General features: G+C 37.6%; 1 protein-coding gene across 2 annotated transcripts in view; it reads left to right on the top strand.

The window, feature by feature from the left end:
• The window catches only part of CHCHD3 (coiled-coil-helix-coiled-coil-helix domain containing 3), a 298,494-nt gene that overhangs the window by 238,496 nt on the left and 34,654 nt on the right, over positions 1–25,344 (top strand). For both annotated transcript variants that reach the window (XM_001137124.6, XM_001136966.6), the window contains one exon: positions 6,949–7,019. In XM_001137124.6, the coding sequence (XP_001137124.1) occupies positions 6,949–7,019 (71 nt within the window). The remainder of the gene's footprint in view (positions 1–6,948; positions 7,020–25,344) is intronic.

Genomic DNA, 25,344 nt, shown 5'->3' with positions numbered 1-25,344 from the left:
TTAATGGAAGAATAGGCTTTTGTTTTAAAGATTTAAATTTTTATTAAAATGGCTTTTTAAAAAAACCACCCCACCCCACACTATACAGTTTTTTTTCCCCTGTTCAAATAATTTTTAATAATAGGTCCCATTCCTAAGTCCCTGGTGCTACAAAGAGTTTTACATATATTACCTTATTTAATCCCCAGAGAATCCTATTAGGTAATCATTGTTACACTATTCCTGTTTTACAGAGGAAAAGTAACTGTTGAGGTTAAGTAACTTACTCAGTTTCACAAGGGTAGGGCCATGATGTGGCCATCTGGCTCCAAAGTCCATGTTCTTAACCACCATGCTGTACTGCTAAGAATCGCCCACCTAAGTGCGGAGTTCTGTGGACGACATATGCATAGGTTTTACAGGAAACGTATTAAAAAGTATGTACAATGGAGCATTCAGTCTCCCCACACAGTTTGTTGCCCATGTTTTCAGTAATTGATCCATGGTGCCTTAGATTGGAATGTGTTTTAATACAGAAAATCAAAATACCTATTGTTTCCAATGATGCCTTGTCTATTAAAATAGGTGACAGAAATATCTTCCAAATATAGAGAATGATATTGTTGTTTTAGATATAGTTTACCTCCTAGGAGCTTACTTGGCTTATCTTTGACAAGGATGTGCAAGTCTTTATCAGATGGTTGATAGTGCTAACACATCTAAGAGGTACTGTCATTCTACTTTAAATTTATGAGATCTACCTTCTCAAAGAGTCTTGATAGAAAACATGTTTTATGCTTATATCAAACAATAAGACTTTCTGTTTTAAAGAAAGAAATTATTAAATCACACCTTTGATATTTGAATTAAATCACATTTACCTGCCACAAATTTACATTAACCGTACCATTGGACAAATCATGTCAAGTATTTTTTCTGCTGTTTATGGGGCAGGACAATATGCAGAGTGAATATGAATGAAGATAGTTTTTATTTTAGGCTGTAAAGGACCTTATAGGCACAGAAGTGATATGTTGTTACACACAAAAAAATGATTATTCATTAGAAGACCACCTTAGACCACCTTGTAAGATCATGGACATCTTTCTTTCTCCACATTTTTTTGTTTTTTTTGAGACAGGTCTTGCTCTGTCGCCAAGGCTGGAGTGCAGTGGCACAATCTTGGCTCACTGCAACCTCTGACTCCTGGGTTCAAGCAATTCTCATACCTCAGCCAGCCGAGTAGCAGGGACTACAGGTACCCGCAACCACAGCTGGCTAATTTGTATTTTTAGTAGAGATGAGGTTTCACCACGTTATCCTGGCTGGTCTTGAATTCCTGGCCTCAAGTGATCCGCCCGCCTTAGCTTCCCAAGGTGTTGGGATTACAGGCGTGAGCCACTTCGCCCGGCCCGTTTGTTCTCTTTATTTATCTTTTTGAGGTCATCTTAACGGATTTCTTCCCCATTCCATATACTATAAGTAATTACTCTTAACAAATTTGGGAGGGAATGTACACATCTTCTTTGGAAATAGGAATGTGGTTGTTCCTTATTTGAGCACAGATCATACAAGTCTTACAATTCAGCTATTAGTAAATGATCAGACAAATTGATTTATATCCTACTACAAACTGCAGGGTTAACCAAAGAAAACAGATGACATTAAAGTAACAGTCATCTATAATTAATAAACAAGATAGCAGCATGTGCAACCTATTACCATCTCAAGACAACAGAGATAACAAAAGCAACCTTTCTGAAAATAGTTGTGCTCCTACCTCTCAGTACCCATTCAGGGTAGGAACATTGTGGTGTTGCTAGGCAATGTGTGAAGACAGAGTTCTTGGAGCAGTTTGGGGTCCACCAGTGATCTGCCAACAACATTGGCAGAATCACTAATTTGGAGTACCTTTGTAAAGATTATAGCTATATTTAATTATGAAAAGTGGTTATTTGCCATCATTCTTCAAAAACACTGATTTTTTTTCACTTTGAATGGCAAGCTAAATACTATATTATTCTCGCATTGTTCTAGAAACCCCGTAGTTTACAAATTTAGTGTGTGTATTCAGAATCACCCAAGCTGCTTGTAAATAATGCAGCTTCCTGGCCCCATCCCCAGAGATTCAGGATGTGGCCCAAGACTCTACTGTTTAATAAGCTCCATAAGTGACTCTGAAGCAGGTGGTCCATAGACCTTGAACCAAGCGCTCACAACAAAAATTAGCTGGGTGTGGTGGATGTGCCCCTGTGATCCTAGCTACTCGGGAGGCTGAGGCAGGAGAATCACTTGAACCTGGGAGGCAGAGGTTGCAGTGAGCCGAGATTGTGCCACTGGACTCCAGCCTGGGCGAAAGAGTGAGATTCCATCTTAAAACAAACAAACAAAAACGAAAGAAATCGATGTACCATCAGAACACTACAGTAATCATTGCTGCAGGCAGGACTCGCCAGTGGATACCAAAAGGTGATGGACAAAACTTTGAGAAGAAACAGACCGTTTGTATAGTCTCAAAGTATCTCCTGCAAGATATCAATTACAGGAAGGAAAAATGGTAGCTTTGTTGTGGAGAATCCCCGCAGACACCACTTTAATCAGGTAATCAAGGTCAACATCAATAAAAAGATCTGTTGCCATAAGGTAGCCCCTGAAATCAGGCAGGAGAAAGGCATATTGCTTCTGTAGAATTCTTCCTAGTAGTGCATTCTTAACCATGAGAAAACGCCAGGTGAGCCCAAATCACGAGTCACTCTACAAAATATCTGACCAGTATTCTTCAGAAGTGTCAAGGTCATAACAGAGAAGGAAGACTGAGGAACTGTTACAGATGAGAGGGGACTAAGGAGCCATGGCAATTAATACAACATAGGATCCAAGATTAAGTCCTGAAACAGAAAACGAACATTAGTGGGAAAACTGGAAATAGCTGAATTAAGTCTGTAGTTCAGTTACTACTATTGTAACATTGTTAAATCATTACCTTTGATAATTGTATTATAATTATCTAAGATGTGGACATAAGGGGAACCTAGGTGAAGGATAGATGGGAATCTTTTGCCTATTTTCTGTAACTTTAAAATTTTTTCACAATAAAAATGAAGAGAGTATATTTGCTTAGTATTGTGTATACACTGCAACAGTTTAGTATTCAAGAATATATAAAATCCCCACTTAGCCACCCTTTTCAGGATGTGCCCGCCCTGCCCAATACACTTTTATATTCTAGCCAAACAAAATCTTGTATTGTTAACCCCTTTGGAGGGAGGTGGGAGTAATACAATTTTTGTCTGTATTATAAAATATTTAAAAAAAAAATTTTTTTTTTTTCTCGAGATGGAGTCTTGCTCTGTCGCCCAGGCTGGAATGCAATGGCGCGATCTTGGCTCACTGCAACCTCCACCTCCTGGGTTCAAGTGATTCTCCTGCCTCAGCCTCCTGAGTAGCTGGGATTACAGGCATGAGCCACCACGCCTGGCTAATTTTTTGTATTTTTAGTAGAGACTGGGTTTCACCATGTTGGCCAGGCTGGTCTCGAGCTCCTGACCTTGTGATATGCCCGCCTCTGCCTCCCAAAGTGCTGGGATTACAGGCATGAGCCACCGTGCCCGGCCTATAAAATATTTTAAGCCAATGTAATGACTAGCTGCACGCCCACACCTCGTTTTTAAAAATATAGCAACCCAGCAAAGCCCGTGTTCCCATACTTTGTGGCATCCTGCTCCTTTTGTGCACTTCCACCACACCACATGACTGCTGCCACTCGGAGATCATCAGTGGAACTTGGTGTTTACTATTCTTGTTCATTATTTTTCACTTTTCCAATCTTGGCATAAGGTGCATCGTACTGATCAGATCTACCACTTTTTTGCTCTGCATGTTTGTCTAATTCATTCCTTTACTTTGTAGATTTTCACTGTACGAATACCCAGTAGTTATCCGTTCTCTCATTGGAAAACAGAATGAGTGTTTTTTGTTGGGTTGGTTGTTGTTTTTTTGTTGTTGTTTGTTTGTTTTTTTTTTTTTTGAATGAGTTCTGTCCGTTTGTAAAAGTGTCTTCTGAGGCCAAAGGAGATCTCTACTCTTTCTGAACTCCAGTAACACTTATCTATGACTTTTAACTCGGCATTTGTGACTTTCCATGATAATAATTGTTCTTTTCTCCCATGTCAGATGGAAAGCTTCTTGAGCGTCTGATTCCCAAAGATGGATGTTATTAGGACAGTAAGAATTTAATTTTCTTTCACAAATAAGTGAATACTTAAATAATGAATTAAACACTGTCTACACATAGATCTTGAGAATACTTGTGTTTATTCCCTTGGTTGTTACATGATGTTACCTCCTGGGGACTTTTCTTTGTTGGAAAGATTTATGCAATATGGGAACCTGGTTGCTGAGGTGGAAGTATGGAGCATACGTAAAGCCTAAAGCTTTAATTTGAGAACTATGTGCTAAGTTTTCAAGCAACACAGGTACTGGGTTTTGTGTGTGATTGCGTGTGTGTGATTGTGTGTGTGTGTTTTAACATCCTATAGGAAAGTTAACAAAATTAGTAATAATTTTACCTGCATTTGGCATGGCAAAGCAGAGAGGAACTGACTAATTTGTATTATGGCAAACTGTTGCTTTTGTGCACATTGTTAATAAAACAAGTAATACTTACTTTTTACCATTTAGAATCTATACCTAGAATGGAATTACCCTAATTATTTTCCTCCAAAATTATTTTATTGAGATGTTGATGTACTCTGTGAAAACATTTAACAGATTTCACAGCTCTCTTGCCTATCTTATTTGATTTCTTCAACAGCTTTGGCAGAAATAAGCAGGGCTAATATTATCATCCATACTCGACGGGTTAGGAACACTGGAAGGGAAGCTGGGGGAGATTAAAGACCTGCTCAAGGTCACAGAACAGAACCAGAAACCAGATCTTTCAGCTTAGTCCTGTCTCTGTCCAGATATTACAGTTCCAGTGCTTAAACTAAGCAAAAGTATTAATTAAGATGTTATTGCTTAGCCAGCATTTTAATAGATAGTTCAGTAACATAATACCCACTCAACAGTTCATTAGAGTAATTTGGGAGTTTCTCATCTTTAGTGAGAGTAACTATTGTTAGTGATTAGTAACTGCCTTTTTGCTACATTCTTTGTTAGAAGGGTTCAAAAGAAAGATTACACCAAACATTGCAAAAGAGCCTGTTGTGACTGGTGTGTATTTTAAGGGAAGAAAATCTTATAAGTGAAACAGATAGGAAGGTGTGACATAACCTTAAGTTAAGTATCTGAGATGACAAATGGTTTTTTGATAGCTTGAGACCTACAGAGGAATTAAAACCTCTCAGCATATAGACAATTGCAGTTGATCACTCAAATTGCAATTTTATAAAATGCAGCAGCAGTACACTTAGAATATTGTCTTCATGTCAGAAATGCACCTTTGTGCTTGAAAATGATAAAAAATTACAATCGATCCTTACAACTGTTCTGTTCATCTTTATTGATCAGGTGCAAGAAAGATAAATCGTAGCCCAAATAAGATTATAGTAAATGTTAGCATCATAGGGGACTATAGGTTGATAGAAAGCCATTCATCATCTCAAATGGTGACCTGTCTATGGCTCTAGCCACCCTGAGTCTGCTATCTAATCACATACCTATTGATTTTATCTACATCCAAGAATCCTGGATGTGACTGTCATTGGACAACCAAGATTGTTAAATGCAAAGGGGTCACTGGTGTGAAGAGGATTTCACTTTCATTTTTTCACCAACCAACAATGATTTATTAAAAAATAAATGATTGCAAGCCATGCATTTGAAACCTGAGTGATTAGAGAATGAAAGGTACACAATAGACTACCGTATTGTGGTGGTGTTTTGTTGTTGTTGTTTTTTAATGCAGTGCATTTTGCAGGATATTTCATTGAGTCTTAGGGCTCATGGGGTCATTTAGGCCATCTCCTGCAATAAGACCAGTTTCAGTGTAGCTAGTCAGTATGGATAAATTTTGCTGCCCCAGGAAAGGCATTACTTTGCCACTGCATCTTGGTTTATGTTGTTTATGTGTCCATTCCTGTTCATAGTGGAAGCATTTTTTGTTATTAAAATTATCTAAATCTGCCCCCTTGGTCCTACTGATTAGTTATAAATGTTGCTGTTCTTGTGGTCACGTGAAATGATAGAACAACTTAAGCTCCATAAAGAAAACTTTTTTTTTTTTTGAGATGGAATTTTGCTCTTGTTGTCCAGACTGGAGTGCAATGACTCCATCTCCGCTCACCGCAACCTCCACCTCCCGGGTTCAAGCGATTCTCCTGCCTCAGCCTCCTGATTAGCTGGGATTACAGGCATGTGCCACCACGCCCAGCTAATTTTTTTTTTTTTTTTTTTTTTTTTTTTTTTAAAGTAGAGACGTGGTTTCTCCATATTGGTCAGGCTGGTCTTGAACTCCTGACCTCAGGTGATCCGTCCACCTCGGCCTCCCAAAGTGCTGGGATTATAGGCATGAGCCATACCATCTTGATGACAAAAATATTGTGTAGAAAGAAATGATCTTTAATATCCTAGTAGGAACACCAATGGAATAATATATAAATACGAATGTGTGTGAATTTCAGTTTTTGATCTCAGGCATCCTTTGATCTTACAAGGGTAGATTCCAAATAATGGCAATCTAAAGAATCTTTCCAAAATGTTAGGAATTTTCTCCAAAGGATCAAATGATAAGGAATTGTAACTGTGAACGTTTACTCTGTAATTATAATCCGCATACCAACAACTCTACTGTTATTTAAACGAGTAGCTTTACATGTGTTTTATAAGTATCCATGCCACCTATACAAGAAAGCATTCTACTGCTTGAGTGGCTGAAACAAGGTTTTATGTGTTTTTTGAAGTTGTAAATCTTCCACACATTTTGTCATCTTGGATAGTGAAACCTTTGCTATCAATCTTTGTCCACAGAGCTCAGAGTTCTACAGAGTCACCACTGAACAATATCAGAAAGCTGCTGAAGAGGTGGAAGCAAAGTTCAAGTAAGTTTTTAATAGTATTATAATTATTTACTATTCTTAACAAGATGAAAGCACAGTTTTAGTGCTTTTTGCACAGATCATAGTTTGTTATATAGCACTCTAGAATACTTGGAAGAGTTTTGGGGTGGTTGAGATGGGGGCCATGTTATCTGCTATACTGGAATTCAGATGCCAAGACAAAGGCATTTGATGAAAGCTTGTTACAAATCCATGTATTTTATGAACTAGGGGGAAATTGAAAGCAATGGTAATAGTATTATCATTTGTAATAATATATAAAATAGAATGCTCTTGATTATGAAGGTCATGTTAAATTGCTACTGTATTAAGGGAAACATAGAAACCATTCACTTTTGTATAATAAAATGATGGGCATGTCCAAATTTGGGTATCTGCCTTTCTCGTGGTTAGGCTGTTTTCATTTCTTCACATGTACCTTGAAAGGCTTTAAATCATAGACTTTACCTGGCCCTTGATTATGAAGGTGATGTTAAATTGCTACTTCTCTTAATCCTTGGAGTGTTTAAATGAATGTTCTGTAATTGATGGATCAAAGTGTCCGTGACCCATAGCTTTGTACTTTCCCTTTGCTGCCAGTTCTCACATTAGGTAAGAAGACATCATTCAGAATTTTTCTGAGTATATAAATAGTCCTATTGTGTAACCTCTATTAGTAGCACATGCGCAAATTAGTGAAGCAAAAAAAGTTGTTGTGACAGCTTTAGTTGAAAGATTGCATCGGGCTCTGACCTCCTTCCTTGCACATGTTTACAAGCATTTGATAAAATGATTAAACCCTAAGGTGGAATTACTGCTTTCTGCTACAGTACAATTTGTGTGTTAATGGATATTAGTGTTATTGTAATGTGGATTAAAATAAAATTTTTTAAAAATTAAAGGTAGTTTGAGGTTTATTTAAAGAGCCAAAGCCCTTCAGCCTTCTGTAGTGAACTATCTCTTTAGAGGCAGCAGAGAGAGACCTTCCAAGGATGGGCCACAAGTCTCACTATTAGAGATTAATGTGAGATCTTAAGAATTTAGACATATTAATAGAACTGGTTATAGATTTTTTAAGTTACTCTACATATATTATTTTAAGTTAGGTGTTTATTTTTCTCCCTAATGATATAATGACTTTTTTTTAGGTGGTAAACCTTTTTTTGTCTCTATCCCATGAGAACCTTCGAGTTGGCTCCCCGAATATTTCTTTATTCTAAGACAATAGCTATAAAAACAGCTAAATTTAGGATACATTAGAGATCAATTTTGACTAGAGTGATCTGTGAAGTTTTCATAAAGAAGATGACTTTTTAGTTGAGCCTTTAAGAAGAGTATTGAGTAGGTGGACGGGAAAGATATTCAGAAGGAAAACTGTGCTCTGTAGTTGGTGGGTGACAAAGCAGTGGCTTGAGTCAGAAAGACTAGTGCAAGATAAAACTGGAAAGGTCAGTGGGTCATTAGCTGCTGGGCTGTGAAGTTTGGTCTTCATTGAGCAATGAGTCATGGGAAGATGTTTGACCAGGTGAGCGCTCTGATTTCTGGGCTCCTGAAGGAAAAGTAACCTGGCAGTGGATGTGAGGTTTAGTTGGAGACATGAAAAATAAGAACTCGAAGAATGAGATAAGGTCAGCTGTGGTGGTTCACACCTGTAATCCCAGCATTTTGAGAGGCTGAGGCAGGAGGATCGCTTGAGGCCTGAAGTTCAAAACCAGCCTGGTCAACATAGTGAGACCCTGTATCTACAAAAGAACAACTTAAAAATTAGCCAGTTGTAGGGGCATATACTGGTGGTCCCAGCTATTGGAGAGGCTGAAGTGGCGGACTGCTTGAACCCAGGACTGCAGTGAGCTATGATTGTGCCATTGCACTCCAGTCACAGAGCGAGATTATGTCTTAAAAGAAGAAAAAGAAAAAACAATCATATGGGAAGTCTCTACAAGTGCAAGAGAAAAAAAAAAGTTGTTGAAAGTTTAGACATGGCGCCAGGCATGATGGCTCACACCTGTAATCCCAGCACTTTGGGAGACTGAGGCAGGCAGATCACTTGAGGCCAGGAGTTCAAGATCAGCCTGGGCAACGTGGCAAAACTCCATCTCTACTAAAAATACAAAAATTAGCTGGGCATGGTGGTGCATGCCTGTAATCCCAGCTACTGAGGTAGCTAAGGCTAAGGCAGGAGAACCGCTTGAATCTAAGAGGCAAAGGTTGCAGTGAGCTGAGATCATGCCATTGCACTTTAGCCTGGGCAACAGAGCAAGACTCTGTCTAAAAAAAAAAAAAAATCAGACACATGAATTTGTGATTGGTTGGTGTATTAGTTTGCCAGTACTGCAAAGTACCACAGACCGGGTGGCTTAAATAACAGAAAGGTATTTTCTCACAGTTCTGGAGGCTAGAAGTCTAAGGTCAAGGTGACGCCAGGGCTGGTTGCTTCTAGGCCTCTCTCCTTGGCTTATAGATGGCCATCTGCTCCCTGTGTCTTGACACAGTCTTTCCTCTTGTGTCTACATGCTAATCTGCTTTTCTTACAAGAATACCAGTCATATTAGACTAAAACCCTCCCTTGTGACCTCACTACAATTTAATTATCTCCTCAAAGACCCTCACCCCAAATACAGTCACATTCTGAGGTACTGAGCAGTGGGCTTAGGAATTTTCAGGGCACACAATTCATCCCCTAACATTTAGATAAAAGGGGCAAAAGAACCAGAATTATGAGGTTAGCAGATTGGAAAATCAGTGGAGAGTGGATTTCATAGAGAAAGATAGGTCTGGATTTTAGATGGAAAAATCTCTGTCCTGAATCTCTGCCCAGCTGCCATGTCATTCAGCCTGAACTAGGTTTGGAGTGCGAGAGGCCACGGGAAGCACAACGTTGACATCATGATGGCTGACCTCCTGCAAGTCAGCAGGGCCCTGTAAGTTAGGCTTTGTTTTAAACAGAACCTCAACAGCATCATTCTGTCTTACCTATTAAATATTATTCAAGAATAATTAATAATATAGCCAAACTGTGTAGTAAGAAATTGGCCTTGGCCAAAGAGAGGTCTGGATTTTGGACCAAGCTCCTGAGAAATTCTAAATCCTTCGAATTTCCTAGTGATAGAAATTGTTATTCTCAGCCAGGCGAGGTGGCTCATGCCTGTAATCCCAGCACTTAGGGAGGCCGAGGCGGGCGGATTGCTTGAGCCCAGGATTTTGAGACCAGCCTGTCCAACATGGTGAATCCCTGTCTTTACAAAAAAAAATACAAAAATTAACCAGGTGTGGTGGCGCATGCCTGTAGTCCCAGCTACTGGGGAGGGAGGCTCAGGTGGGAGGATCACCTGAGCCTAGGAGGCAAAGGTTGCAGTGAGCCAAGATAGCACCACTGCCTTCCAGCCTGGGCAACAGATCAAGACCCTGTCTCTAAATAAATAAATAAATAAATAAATAAATAAATAAATAAAAGAGAGGAAAAAAAAGAAATTGCTGTTCTTGCTGGGCCCCTTGGACCATGTGGTATCAGTTCAGCCTCTGGGGAGGTGAGTTTATCATGTGGACCATCAGTCAAGTAGTTTAATGAGGCTCCAATAAAACTCTGAACAGTGCTGCTCAGGTGAGCTTTCCTGGTTGACAGGACTCCATGGGCACTGTCACACATTGATACCAGGAGGGCAGCAGGTCCTAAGGACATTGGAAGCTTTGCATTTGGAAACCCCCAGGCTCAGTCCTATGCATCTCTTCCTTTGGCTGATTTTCTGTATCATTGCCCTATAGTAAACCATAACTGAGTTTAACAGCTTACAGTGAGTTCTGAGTTCTTTCAGTGAATTATTGAACCATTGAATTTTGGGTGGTTTGGACCCTCCCTCCCCTACCCTGCAAACTTGCTGTTGATGTGTCAGAAGTGAGAGCAATCTTGGGGACTGTGCCCTTGGATTTTTGCGTTTTGACTAACTCCATTGCACACAAAACCTAGGTTTTAACACACTGTGAAGAAATTCTAATAGCTAGCTTTTTAGGGAGTGGCTTTCATTATATCGTTTTTTCTCCCAGCTACTTCCTGCTAGGCTGAGCTTCCTAGAATGTTGTATTTTGATTTGCAGTGAGTTCATTAGCTTCACACCTAGGAAGTGATAGTACATTGGGTATAGGAGATGCTTACCATCTTTGAAGGCACAGAGATTACTTAGTAGACTGCTATTTCTTTTTAGAAATTTGGCCATCTCAGATAATCAGGACTTTTGTAAGACAATATATAATATTTGCATTGCATGACAGGGGTTTTTCGCCTGGTCAGATTATTTTCACTGGCTCCTATCTGTATGACCAGCTTAGCACCTGTAAGCATCACCTTGAGGAGCTCTATCTTGAACCTGAACCTGAACTCAACAGTTCCTCTTAGGCAACAAGTTCTGAAGGACTTTGAGGAGAATTTAGTTAATTGTATCTGATGAAAGTAGGATTCATTTATGTGCATCTTGGTTACAGGAGATAGAAGCTTTTTAAAGTGCAGTGTCAAGGGCAATATTATATACCTGATCAGGGGTCATACAAATCACTGTAAAGAGAAAGAAAGCTAAGAGCATTTGAAGCTGCCCATGACTAACACCAGCACATTAATGTAACCTACCAGGATAGCTAATGGAATTATTTTAGGGATGCTTAAAATATTAACTCATACTTCAGCCCCTCAATGTATAGTTTTGGCAGTAAAATACTTTGAGAATTAATGGATTGTTTCTCCTACTTTATCCACCCATCATTCATTCATAGAGCCCCTGTGTGACAAGCCAAGCCTGAATATACAACTAAGAAAACAGGCCAGGATCTTATTACTAGTGTGGAACTCAGAGTTCATCAGAGAAAAACAAAAGGAAGACAAACTTTTTAAATGATGATCTTTTAAAAAAATTCAAAGTTAGTTCTCCTCTTTTGGGGTGATTACATTTCCAATGCATATCAAGTTATTAAAAATATTACTTACCATGATTTCAGTGGGAACTAAGGGATTCGAAGATAATTTGGACTGTTTATTTTCCCACAATAGATTTAAAATTTTAGCTCTAAAACCTAAATCACTGAGCAAATCCAGCATTCTTCTTACATGTAACCTTAATTCAAAAGGAATACCTTTTCTTTTCTCAATCCAACTAAAACAGTAATTGTCAACACTTCATGTCGCATTTTATAACAACTTAGGGTGCTAGTTTCTATTATATGGCACTAGTAATGTTATAGCTCATCCTAATGCAAATTATATTTTAATCCTTATGCTGTACCTCATAGGTAATTAATTAAACAAAGTATTATTTTAATAATGTTACATGTGTAGTTCTTAACACAGACCTAGCACAAAGTAATAAATACTGCATTTGATTATCAAAAGTTATGAAACTATGTGCTATCGGAGAAATCTCTGTATTTGTTTTTAAACCAATTCTAGATGCTGCTAAACCTCTAGCACATTAGAAGGAGTTCTTACCCTTATGGAGCTCATACTCTAGCCAGGATGACCGGCACATAAAGCACTCACGATAGAATAGCATGTAAGAGAAGCCTCACAGCAATGTAGCTGGAGTGCTGCCGGCCTCCTGTTTCTTGGTCAATGTCAGAATCAGATCTCTGTGGCTACATTGGAGCTGATATGCCACACCTATAGAAAGAAGATGTTACCAGAGTGTTTATGCATGTGAATTGTTTTTAAAATAGAAAAGCAAATATCAAGTAAATGTAAAGCAAATATCAAAGACATGTTAAATATTTTAAAGGCAATATAGGCATGGTAAAGACAATGTGATAGTAAACAAATGAAAAGCATTTTACAGACAATTGATACTTCATTCTCATTCTGTCCTTTACATAATGAAGTGGCGAGTTTCTATTTTCCATAAAAGAAAGAAAAAATATGCATGGAAAGTGACATAGATCTATTGAAAATATTTTTGGAATGATTTCATTAGAGGTACAACTTTTTAACATGGCTTCAGTTTCTGTGAAAGAAGAAGCACTTCTAAAGAAGTACAAGTCTATGAACTCGGAAGTGAATACCAGTAATACTCCTTTGTGTGCCAGATTTTAGAGGGGTTTTCGCTTTTATCCCTGAATGAAGTTGTTGAAACGTGACTTATAAATTTAGGCTCATAGAAGAAGCTTAGGTTATCCTTATAAAGTATTAAAAGATTAGTTACCCTGTAAAAGTAGTTTAGGTGATTTTAGAGTATCTGAGGAATACTATGCAGAACTCATACAGATAAAATGGATTTTGTAAATATTACCATCTTTAAAGGTTTTCTTCAATGTAAAACCCTTTAACTTTAAAATGTCCTTGATTTTTTTTTCTTTTTTAGGGGTTGCACTTTCACTGGCAATATTGTTTAGTTTCTTTTTTGGATGTAATATTTTAATAGCTATATTACGGATGAATTGGTGAAGCCGAGGAAGACACGCCAATAGTATCAGCAGGTGTTTCTCATGTTCTGTATAATTACACATGTGTATCATGGACAGTTTTAAGCAATGGTGTTTAAAGATCCTGCTTAATTGGCTGCAAAATAATTAAATACGGTTTTGACTGGCAAATTTATAATTCTGCTAGATGCATAAGCCAGTGAGCCTGAATGTCAATGCAACCTCATTTTGGAAATATTAGATTAATAGAACTAATTGTACTAAAAGTACAAAGTTTACTCTGATTAATAGTCTTAAAATTCTTCTAGAAGTTTAATCAGGTAAATTTATGTTACTTATCTTTCTTCTTAAACTTTTAATTAAAACTTATTTCAAAAGTTTGAGCTATTAAGTTCTGTGCTTCTCTTTCTAGTTTCTCTGAAGTTGAGTTCTTGCAATTTGTCAGTGACTCCAGCTCCCTTATTGAGTAACATGCCTTATCAAAAGTATTAAAATTATATGCTGTTTCACGTGTATTTGTATCTGCAGCTGACAGGTATCCTGAACATCTTCTCTAACACGTATTGATGTCTACTTATAACCTACTTTAGTGCTGTGTGAATGGATCTAATATACCAAATGTACATGATAAATGTTTTATCTCTGATTCTCATTGATCAGTTTTGAAATGATCAAATGGTGTATCTCAGTAAGACACTAATTCACATTGATCAAATTCTAAATGATCAAGTTGACTTGGTTTCTGCTGAACACAAATTGTATTAAAACAACATTACTTGAACATGCTGCCTTCTCTAATACAGGAGTTATGTTACCAGCAGTTACATTATAACTAGAGTTATTGTATTATAAAGATGTCTCCTTCATAATGAAAAGTTTACACAAGAAGAAAAGAATGCGATATTACAGGAAGAACAGGGCTTCAGGCAAGGATTTGGGCTTTTACTAACTAATTAAATTCTGCATTTGTATTGGGCCTTTTTTCCCCCTTTTTTAATTTGAAGGGCTGTGAGCAAGAAATATAGCAGCTGCAGTGGTGACATTTTATTCCCCACGGTCCTTGGAGCCAAGTAACATCTTGATTATTCAGTAAGAGACTTAGTAATTGAAGAGGCAAAATTCTAGATAAAGTAAATATACCTGTACCCTTTGTGCACAAGCCTCTTGGTTACAATTATATCTTTAGAAGTTTCGAGTTATTTGTTGGTTTTTGTTTTTAAAACATCAGCTCACCTATGTCAACTTCCATAGTATATCGTGTCCCCTCTGGAATTTGCAAATGTGCTGCTGGAGGAGGATTTCATTTCTGAAATTGAAGAAAGATGTTAATGTACTTATGAGTATACTTTGTATATGAAGCTAATGGCAAATACACATTTGGCTGTCACATGGACTCGGTTATTTAGAACACAAAATTCCTCAGGCAGGTTATTTATTATGTCTTTGACTTGTGTCTTCCATCTGTAAAATGTAAATTATAACTGTCACCTTCTGTAGGGCATATAAGCTGAGAAAGTTTAAAAGTTAACTGAGAAAGTTGTCTTTGATCCTTATCTAAAAAATGGTCGTAAGTTGTTTTCTTCAACTGCAAGATAGTGGCTCCTATTTTAGGAAAGTTGTAGATGATGCAGCTCCTTCCGTATCTCATCGGGGATATGTAAGGTAGTGCCAGCTCCTAAGCTGTCAATCTGCCTGGTTTGTTTGTCTGTCCACCTCCCACCAAGCAACAAATTAGTTCCAAGGAAAGTGAGACTGGCTTTGGAGCTTGCTAATATTTGACAGTATTTCTTACGATACCCATTTAGAATTGGTTATATTTACAAAGAAAGCTTTGGTATTAATGCTTTTTCCCCCCTTCTAAAATCGGAGCCCTTCAAATCAGATCTGCCTGGTTAGTTATTTAATTTCTTTTTAGTTCCTTGGGTGAGATCTCTATACTTGGTCTAAATACTATTTTCTAAGATAATAGAAGTAAATGTCAAGAAACATTAACAAGAGAGATTTCCATCTGCATTATCTCTCTACTCCATGACTGGTCGCCACAGTATTCCACTCAACTCAGTGGTATCCTGCAGAAAAGGGCAGGGCAGATGGCAAAGCTGATTGGGAATATAGGGATAAAAAGGGCAGGAGCAGGAGTGTACACCAAGGACAAGAGAGTATTGTTAATTTCTCTAAAAAGACAATGCAAACTGCAGCCATCTCATGAACATGGTCACAAGACCAAAAGGGTCACTTTGGAAACTTTTTTCATCACTTCAGCATAGGGTGTAAAGGAATCTCAGCTGGTGAAATAAGCTGCTGATGGTGCAGCCAGATTGGTCACGTCCTTCGTAAGTCCATGACCTGGAGCATTCTTCTCTGTTCTTGCCGTGGCAGTTGGGGTTTGTTGGTGTTGCACCAAGCATCTTCTTTCCTTTCGTATAAGTGGTTTATGTGTAAACATGTAAATGATCAAACCATTCTTGTGGCAGCTCTTAGGTTTGTGGCCATACACTCCTGGATTCATGATTCGTTCTGTGTGAGCTAACAAATCATTCTGTCTTCCCCAGCAGGAACATCAGTATTGAACTTTCTTCTTAATCAATATGATCCATTAAGAATCTAGTATACCCTACATGGTTATATGAAATATTAATTGCACACTGTTAGTTAGATAAATGAAGATTCTGCCAAAATGATAGCTTATTTCCTTCCTTGTATCATAATATTTTAAATGAGAGCATTCTGAGTTCTAGGGTACATGATATTTTGGAATTTGTTTATTGATCCTTGCTTACTTGAGTAATTAACTGCACAGCTCACAGTTGGAAAAGACATTTCTAACTGAGACTACTAGGTTTGTCCTCTTGCCAATTCCAACTAGAATTCATTTACTTGTTAAGGGCTTCAGTTAAAAATCATGCTTTCAAAGATAAGAAAACATATTTTGCGTTTTGAGTGCAACTAAGCTACAGTGAAACTTGTAGGAAGCCCAGTTAAGAGTTAATTGTCTGACTGACCTGCCCTGTTATAAGATATCCAGAAAGACTTCTAGAAGGTAGAATTTAAATTCTGTCCTTATGTCAGGTATGCAAAGTTAACAATCTTAGGACTTGAGCACAGTTAAAGATTGTATCAAAGAAGTTATCTACACATAAAAATGGTAGCTCAGGGTAGTTTCTGGAACATTATATAGGTTCAGCCATAGTATAACATCAAATTAATTATGTCTTATCACTCCAGAGTTTGGTAAGCCTATCCCAGATGCTATCAGCCCTTCCCTGGTTTCAGTCAGATAATTAACTTATGAATGTATTTAGCTGCCCATTCACTCTGCCTGGGGTAAAACCACATACTAAAATTGAAACCAGAACTTTCAGGATACATTGTATTTAAACTTGTATTCTTGTTGCTCATTTGAATGTATAATTACCAAGTCACCCCTCATGGTTTCAGTCTTGTCAAGTATTCTTATTTCTGGCTCTTCTGATTTTTCTTAAGAGATAAGCAAACAAAATACAAAAATTGTTAGATTGGACCTTATAAAATTTTAAAATTCTGCCCATCTTAAGACATCATTAGGAAAATTTTTTTAATGGGCAAAAGACTTGGACACTTCAAAGGAAGATGTAAGAATGGCCAAATAGCACATGAAAGGAGTTTCTACATCATTAGATACCAGGGAACTGTACATTTAAAACATAGGAATGGCAAAAATCAAGAAGACTGACAATACTAATTGTTTGGAAAGATTGTGGAGAAACCAGAACTCACTTTGCTGGTGGGGGTATACAATGGCAAAAGTCCTTTGAAAAAAAATGTTGGCAGTTCCTTATAAATGTAAAGCATACACTTGCTGTAAGATGCAGCAAGTCTAGTCCTAGGTATTTACCCAAGAGAAATGAAAATATACATCTACAAAAAGACTTGTACACCTATGTTCATAGCAGGTTTATTCATAGTATCAAAAAGTAGCAACAATCCGAATGGTCATCATTGAGGGAATGGAGAAACAAAACAGACAGTATTCCACTCAACTCAGTGGTATCCTGCAGGAAGGGGCAGGAGAGATGGCAAAGCTGATTGGAATATAGGGATAAAAAGCGCAGTTTTCTACTTTATATTCATACAGTAGAACACTATTCAGCAGTAGAGAAGAGCAAACTATTGATACATGTAACAGCACGGATGGATCTCAAACATCATGGTACACACAAAGAAGCCAGACGCAAAACAGTACTTCCTATGTGGTTCATTTAAACGATGTTCAAAAACAGGCAACATTTGCCTGTGGTGGGAATAGAGGAGATTTGATTGGAAAGGGACCCAAGCAGCATTTCTGAGATTTTGGGAATATTCTGTTGTATTCTGAGTGATAGTTTTACAAGTATATACAGGTATGTAACTTCTAATACAATATGAACACTGAAGATTGGTGCATTGTGATATACAGGCTGAGCAGCCCTAATCTGAAAACCCCAAATCCTCCAAGATTGGAAACTTTTTGTGTGCCAACATGATGCCACAAGTTGAAAATTCCACACCTGACCTCATGTGACAGGTCACAGTCAAAGGCAGGTCCACAACATGTAGTCTGTTGACTGTGCCTCAGGAAGAAAATGACCTTCAGGCTATGTATAGTATATATGAAACGTAAATGGATTCCATATTTTGGTTGGGGTCCCATCCCCAAGATATGTCTTTATGCATATGCAAATATTCCAAATTCCAGAACCCAAATTCAAAAACACTTCCATTCCCAAGCATTTCAAATAAAGGATACTCAACCTGTGTGTTAATTATACCTAAAACACCCTAAATTAAGAAAAAAATACCCCAAATATTGGGAATTCCCAGTTTCTAACTGTAATTTGTCCTAGATAAAATGCTTCTTCAATTTAATCACAGTCTTAAATGTAGGATTCTTAATCCTATCCATAATCCTATTTTTTTCATTAGAATTTGAATCCCTTATCTCAGAGTCAGGGCTGTTCATTCAGAGTATTTTATTACTGTAGAAATAGAGAGGGATAAATCTTGCTTGTATTTCATTTATTTATTTTCTTAAAGAATCAGTCTTTTTTCCCCCCATTAAGTTACATTTGCCTGTTGTACTCTCCTCCTTCAACCTAGGACCTTGTAGGTAGGCTTGGATAAGGTTTGAAAATTACTTTTGATAAAGGGATTTCAAAGGCAGTATTTGTGAATGAAACATTTGTACAGTAGCACTGGTACTTTTCAATATAATAATCATATGCAGTAATTTGTTCATACTATTTATTGAGTCCTGGCAGAATGCTTGAAAACTTGTAAAAGCTTGTGTCTTGGCCCTTCCTTACATGTTGAAATGAAAGCACACATGTTCATATGTTAAAGTGTCGCCAAGCATCCCCAACTTGCTCACATGCCTGCCTTAAATTATTTCATGTGCTTTCCCATTCAGTGGCCAATAGTTAAATTGCTGTGTTCCTTTTGTGAGTGTGTATGTCTAAATGCTGGTAATCAACCGAGTCCCTGGAAAATTGATAAATGTGCTCATTAAGGAGAGTTCTTGCTCTTGGCTCTGTTTCACAAGTCACCTCAGCTAGTGTTTCTGGATGAAGCTGGCAAGAAACACTGTGCAGTGATACATCTGGCTTTATACTCCTTTTCAAGGACTAAAACCTCCTTTTTTAGTATGTTAAACATGCATTGTAGGGATATTGCAATTACAAAGAAGTAAGCTATTTGCCAATTACATTATTTACACAAGAAAAACCAAGGGCTGCTGCTGTGTGGTGAGATTTTTAATTTTTTATGCACTGCCATTTGCTCCTCCTCTTGTTCTCTTGAGCATCTGAGATTACACAAGTGCCTATTCATTTGTGAGGCAGAGCCATCTATGCAGACTCTGAAGTCCACCGGCTAGCCACTGGCATAGATCTCAACAAAGCTGACTATGTGAGAGATGCATTCAGCATGGTTTATGATTGGAATGTCGAAGGTAGCATACACCTGTTCCTGCTTTCAGGATGAAAAATGAATTGCCAATTATAGTAGACATGTTCAGACAGACGCTTCATATGGTAGAAGCTTGCTTGGCCTGCTTTATGCTGGGCCTCCAACTATGAAGCCATCGGTTCTGAAAAAGGGGTGTGTTGGCAAGGAGGAGAAGAGAGAAGGGTATCAATCCTTGATCTGTTACCATGTTTTGTGCTTGTGCAAGCTGTGGGCAGGAGGTCAATGCCTCACACCTTTGTTTCCCAAGCAGAGCTCTTGAACAAGATGAAGTGATCAAAGCTGGGTGCTAGTGCATTATCACAGTCTCATTACTTTGCAAGCTGCATGCCCAGATGCTGCTGTTTTCTGCATCAGGCTTCGCTGATTTACATTCGTAACACCTCCATTACAGCTCATTTGATACTGCTCATAATCAACCAGTTCTTGTCTTTTCCTGATAGTGTTTCTCCAATACAAAAGACGCTAGTGTAATGAAGAAAATTAGCATTGCTGGTATAGAATTCATCTTTAAGACATCCTGGTTAATTGACAAGAAGTGGGAACCAAATGCTTTGTCATGACTTAAATCATTTGTGGTTTTGGTTTGGTTAGTTGGGTGTTGGTTTGGGGCTGTTTTTGAAGTCTTTGAACTTGAGTTGTTGGATATTGCCAGCAGACCTATTTTGACTCCTTGTGTCTTGGGAGTTCTTTTCTGTTAGTGAATTCCGACACCCTGTCCTTATTTGTTTGGTTTCTTCCCCTAGTGAGCTCAATGGCATATATCTATTTTTTTAAAGATATTAATGCAACAATTTTGCTTTGAAGAACTTACCATCCTCAGTATTAACACATACATTCATCAAGGGTCTCTTTGATGTTCCATGTTCTATGGGCCCTGAAAATACAGACATATCAGTTTGAGTCCCTGCCCTCAGAGGGCTTATACTCATTGGGATCATTAGCTCGACTGCAGAAGCATCAAAACTTGATGCAGGAATTATTACTAAAAGATTTGTTCATGAAAAATTTTGAGTATCTTATACATTCCATATGGTTGTTATAAGTTGGGAATATAAAAAGTGACCAAAACATGTTAAATGCTAACATGAAGGTACAAACCATAAAATGCAGTAGGACTAGGAGGTTCGGAATCCCAGGGGAATCTGGATTGCATGAAGAGGTGACTGGCATAAGCTGGATCTTCTCATCTTGAGATTTTCTTAAGGTAAGAAGAGGGAGAATGGCCTTGCTATGAAGAGGGCATTGAATAGTGGAAATGGCTGAAACAGTGTGGGAGAGGTCTAGTGGAATATGAGACCACAAAGCAAGACTGGAGTCAGACTTGAAGAACTTGAAATGCTGTATTTTAAAAGGCAGAGTTAATAGGGCATAAAGATTCAACCAAGTGTTCTACCTACTTGGTGGCCGAGCGTGGTGGCTCATGCCTGTAATCCCAGCACTTTGGGAGGCCGAGGCAGGCAGATCACAAGGTCAGGAAATCGAGACCATCCTGGCTAACATGGTGAAACCCTGTCTCTACTAAAAATACAGAAAATTAGCCTGGCGTGGTGGCGGGCACCTGTAGTCCCAGCTACTGGGGAGGCTGAGGCAGGAGAATGGCGTGAACCCAGGAGGCGTAGCTTGCAGTGAGCCGAGATCATGCCACTGCACTCCAGCCTGAGAGACAGAGCGAGACTCCGTCTCAAAAAAAAAAAGAGTTCTACTACTTGGGAATATTTTTTTCTTTCACCTATCCCTGGTCCCCATAATTGTCACCACTAGGATTATGCCTTTTGAGTTGGTCATTGTTTCTGGAAGTCTTCTATCAAATAATACAATATAATATTGGGTGCATAGATGTTGTATACGTTTATTATATGATAATTAGAGTTTACTGCACCAAATTAATGACTATCACTCTTAATATACTAATGTCCACTCAAAAATAACCACATATTAGCTTGCCATATTGATTGTGAGCAAAGTTCAGGGACTTGAAAGGATAGAACATAGTAAAGACTAGTTCTGATTAAAAAGGTGGGGAGGAGAGAGTTGAGGAAAGATTGGGTTCATAGGATGTTGCCTGGGGAAGTCCTAGGGCATTAGACAGAAAAAGAGCCTCATCTTTTCGTACCAATTGAAATGGTATATGATTAGTTTTCATTACTCCTAGCTATGATATCTTTGAATGGTGTCCTAAGAATTCACATGGTACCAGGTTCTTTGTGTCATTGCAATGAATGTGTGAGAGACAAACGTATGTGGTTTATTCAGATGTGTTTTATCTGGATGTCTAATTTTTAATTTATGTCTATAATTCTGATTGAATGTGCCCAAAATAGATAAAATTAGCTCACTTACTAGGCAAATTTTCTATTGCTAGTCCACTTGATTATTAAATGAGCCTTTTAAAGTATTCTCTCTCCTTCCCATTGAATTTTATGAACAACTTTTCTCTTTTGATATCCTTCCTGGAGACTTACTGTAGTGAAAAGGATATGAAATTAATAAATAATACAGGTGGCCCCCCTTATCTGCAATTTTGCTTTTTGCAGAGTACAATAAGATACTGAAAGACTACATTCACATAACTTTTATTCTAGTATATTGTTATATTTTATTATTCTTGTTGTTAGTCTGTTACTGTGCCTAAGTTATAAATTAAACTTTATCATAGAGGTATGTGTAGGAAAAAACATAGTTTATCTACAGTTAAGTACTATTCATGGTTTCAGGCATCCATTAGATATCTTAGAATGTATCCCCCATGGATAAAGGGGAACTAATGTATTAGATTTTTTTCTCTTTTAATTTATCAAGGAAGTATTTTTTTTTCTTATAACAAGGGAAATGTAATTTTACTCCTCTTTTCTTTTCCAGATCAACCTTTTAAAAGTAAAGCATGTGAAGTTGTAGTTTGATATTTAGCCTTTCACGTTTATCTCTATGAGTAGATATGTTAATAAACATAGATTTTGTTTTGTTTTCACAGAATGTAAGACTATACCATACGTATTTTAACTTATATTTATTATGGATACATCCCCCTGGGTCAACACATAAATTCAACGCCTTCTTTTAAATCCAACTCATTCTTCTAAATAGCTACATCATGCCTCATAGGATTGGTCTGTAGTCCTCTACTGAAAGTTTCTTTCAAGTGATTGGTTTTGTTTTTGTTTTTTTTTTTTTTGGTGGGGGGCGCGGTGGGGGCGGATAGTGCAGAAGAAGGCTGCAGCGAAACAAACTCATACCTAAACCCTAAGGAACTGGTACTTTTATTTCCGTAACATGGATGGGGTTTGAATTGTGACTGTTCCTTCCAACTGTGTAGCATTAAGCTACTTAACTCTTGATCTTCTTTTTGCTGATATAGGACATGTACATATAATACCTCATGGGTTGTTAATAAGGGTTAATGAAATGTGGGTAAAATTCTGGGCATATAGTAGGTACTCAACTCTATACAGGTCAGTTTCTTTTAGGGATCTAGTAGTTAAGAGTCAGGGCCCAGGTTATTTAACCTTAGAAGTTGTATCACAATATGAATCAAAAATTGGCCTCCCAAGACTTTTTTTTTAAATTAAAAAAAAGGAAATCATGTTTTGTGAAAATTATAGGCTTTTTTGACTTGTATAATTTAAAAATACTGCATTTTGGCACAACCTTTGCAGCTTTTGCTGCTAGTTTGTAATTCCCTAGAGGTGAATTGAAAAGATTAGTGGCAGAACTTTTTCCATTAACTCTGAGAAAAACTACAGAGCAAAAAATTGTCCTTTGGCAGAAATGTCAATCCATACCTCTTTTGAACATTTGGAAAGTGAAGCGCTGAGAAGCTGATATAATAGGAGAATTGAAAACCAAAATGTATACACATCTTCACCTTTTCTAACAGACGACAAGACAAATGAAAAATACATCCTCAGAACTTGATGATGCAAAGAAAATAGGATTGTTGCTCCAGAAAGTGCATTAGGCTGGGATCTTTAAAAGATTTGAGTGCTAAGCTTTTGGCCACGTTCTTCAGAAGGGCTGATCCATTCTTATTAATGATACATCTATTTGTACTTCATGTCATAAAATTCTACCTTTATATGCTACAGTATCTAGGAAGTAGACTTAAGAAAGAGCAAATGTTTAATATACTACAGGTTTTGCTGTAGCATCTACCAGAAAATATGCTTATTTTCTCTCGTCTGTGGTTCCTGGTCTTCCTGATTTCTTTTTAAGTTTATTAGGACTTCTCTTCATTTTTCCACGCCATAATGTCAATATAGGTACAATGAAATAATAAGTATCCACATGTTAACATGTTTACTGAATATAATGGTTATAGATATTCTTCACATCATTCAGTAGACCTGTTCTAGCAAGTTACTTCTCATTTTCCACCCCACCCAAACCCCACAGTCTTAGATTTTATATCTGTGAAATGGTGATAATAACAGAGCTGTTATATTGGAATTAAATGAGGTCCATTTATGTTTTTAGCATATCCTAAGCAGTGAATAGTGAGCTATTAATAATTACTGTAGTCACAATAGTTGAATTTTCTGTTGGGTGAATTTTGTGTTTTTTTAATTGATGCTCATCATATGATCTAATATATATTTCCCTAGAGAATAATTCTTGAACGCAATAAAATTGCAATTGAGTATACCAGGCCTCTTAAAAGCATGTGTTTAAAGGTAAATGCTTTCTGTCAAATTATTAACCAACAGTTAGCAGCACTACTCAAAATAATAATTATGTTTTAATATGCTACATGAGAACTACATAATTTGGTTAGAAATACATATGCAATGGTATGCTCAGACAAAATGCAGCCATTGTTAGTTCATGATATAGTTCTCACCTAAAACCTTGTCATAGTTTTAGAATATTTTTCTTCACTTGAGATTCTAGACAACGATAGGTTGGTAGTGTATACTGAACAAACAAGATTCTTCCTAACGTGTTCTGTAGTCACTTGCTCAGCATTTGGGCCATATATATATATTTTTTCCAGAAGTAAAAAGGACAGTGTGGCTAAGTGTCTAGATTAGTCCCCAAAAGCCCGGTTAACCCCTGCAGTTCAGAAAAGAAGACTAGATGTTAGGGGCAATAAAAAAAAAAAAAAAAAACACTAGCACATTTTCCCATGTTTGTGCATACATGTGTGTTTAAACTACATTCTGGATTTAAAAGCCTGGGCTAACTCAATCACAGGTGCAGCCTTGTTTCTATGAAAGGAGATAGATTCCTATAGAGAGTGAGAAAGGGATGCGGAAGCCATAGCAAAGAGAAGCCTCCCTCCCTTCCAGTCCCTCCTGTTGTTTTCAAACATTTTTTGTTAGCAGTTAGTGGAATCCTAATACCCACAACTGATAATATGCTATCTTAATACTATTACTCTAGTTTATAAGCTTACTTACAACCTTTGCTCATTATGAAGAGAACAATGAAGCTTATTTTTATGAATACAACATTTAAAAATTAGGGGCCAAGGATGATGGCTGCAGTCCCATATCAGTCCCAACAGCCAAAGTTATGTGTTTGGTTGAGTGTTACGATGATCCTGATTTGCGGTGATAAGTAGTGGCAAATAATAACTTTTTTTTTTTAACAGCTTGCCTTGCAACCACAAGATGCTCATCCATCAGTCTGATCCAAATGATTAAAAGCGAAATAAGTTTCCGCTTCAAAGTTACATAATCGACGTTATCTAATAAATCATAATATAGAAGTTGGGACAAAGAGCCAAAACTTTAAATATTAAACCACATTATGAAAATAACCTTGGATACCTCCTGGGCTGATCTTTTGCCATCTTTTCTCATGCACTTCAGTGTTCATTCACTGAAGGGAGGGAAGGCCTTCCGCACTCACGCTTCGGCCCGGCTCACGCTGCCCCCACAGCACAGCCACAGCACACCTCACCTTCACCACCTTCCTCCCGATAAACTCAGCCTTTTGTTAGGACCTGTCTCGT

Source organism: Pan troglodytes, chromosome 6, assembly GCF_028858775.2.
Source record: "Pan troglodytes isolate AG18354 chromosome 6, NHGRI_mPanTro3-v2.0_pri, whole genome shotgun sequence".
NCBI lineage: Eukaryota > Metazoa > Chordata > Mammalia > Primates > Hominidae > Pan > Pan troglodytes.
This window is presented reverse-complemented; position numbering and strand designations above follow the sequence as displayed.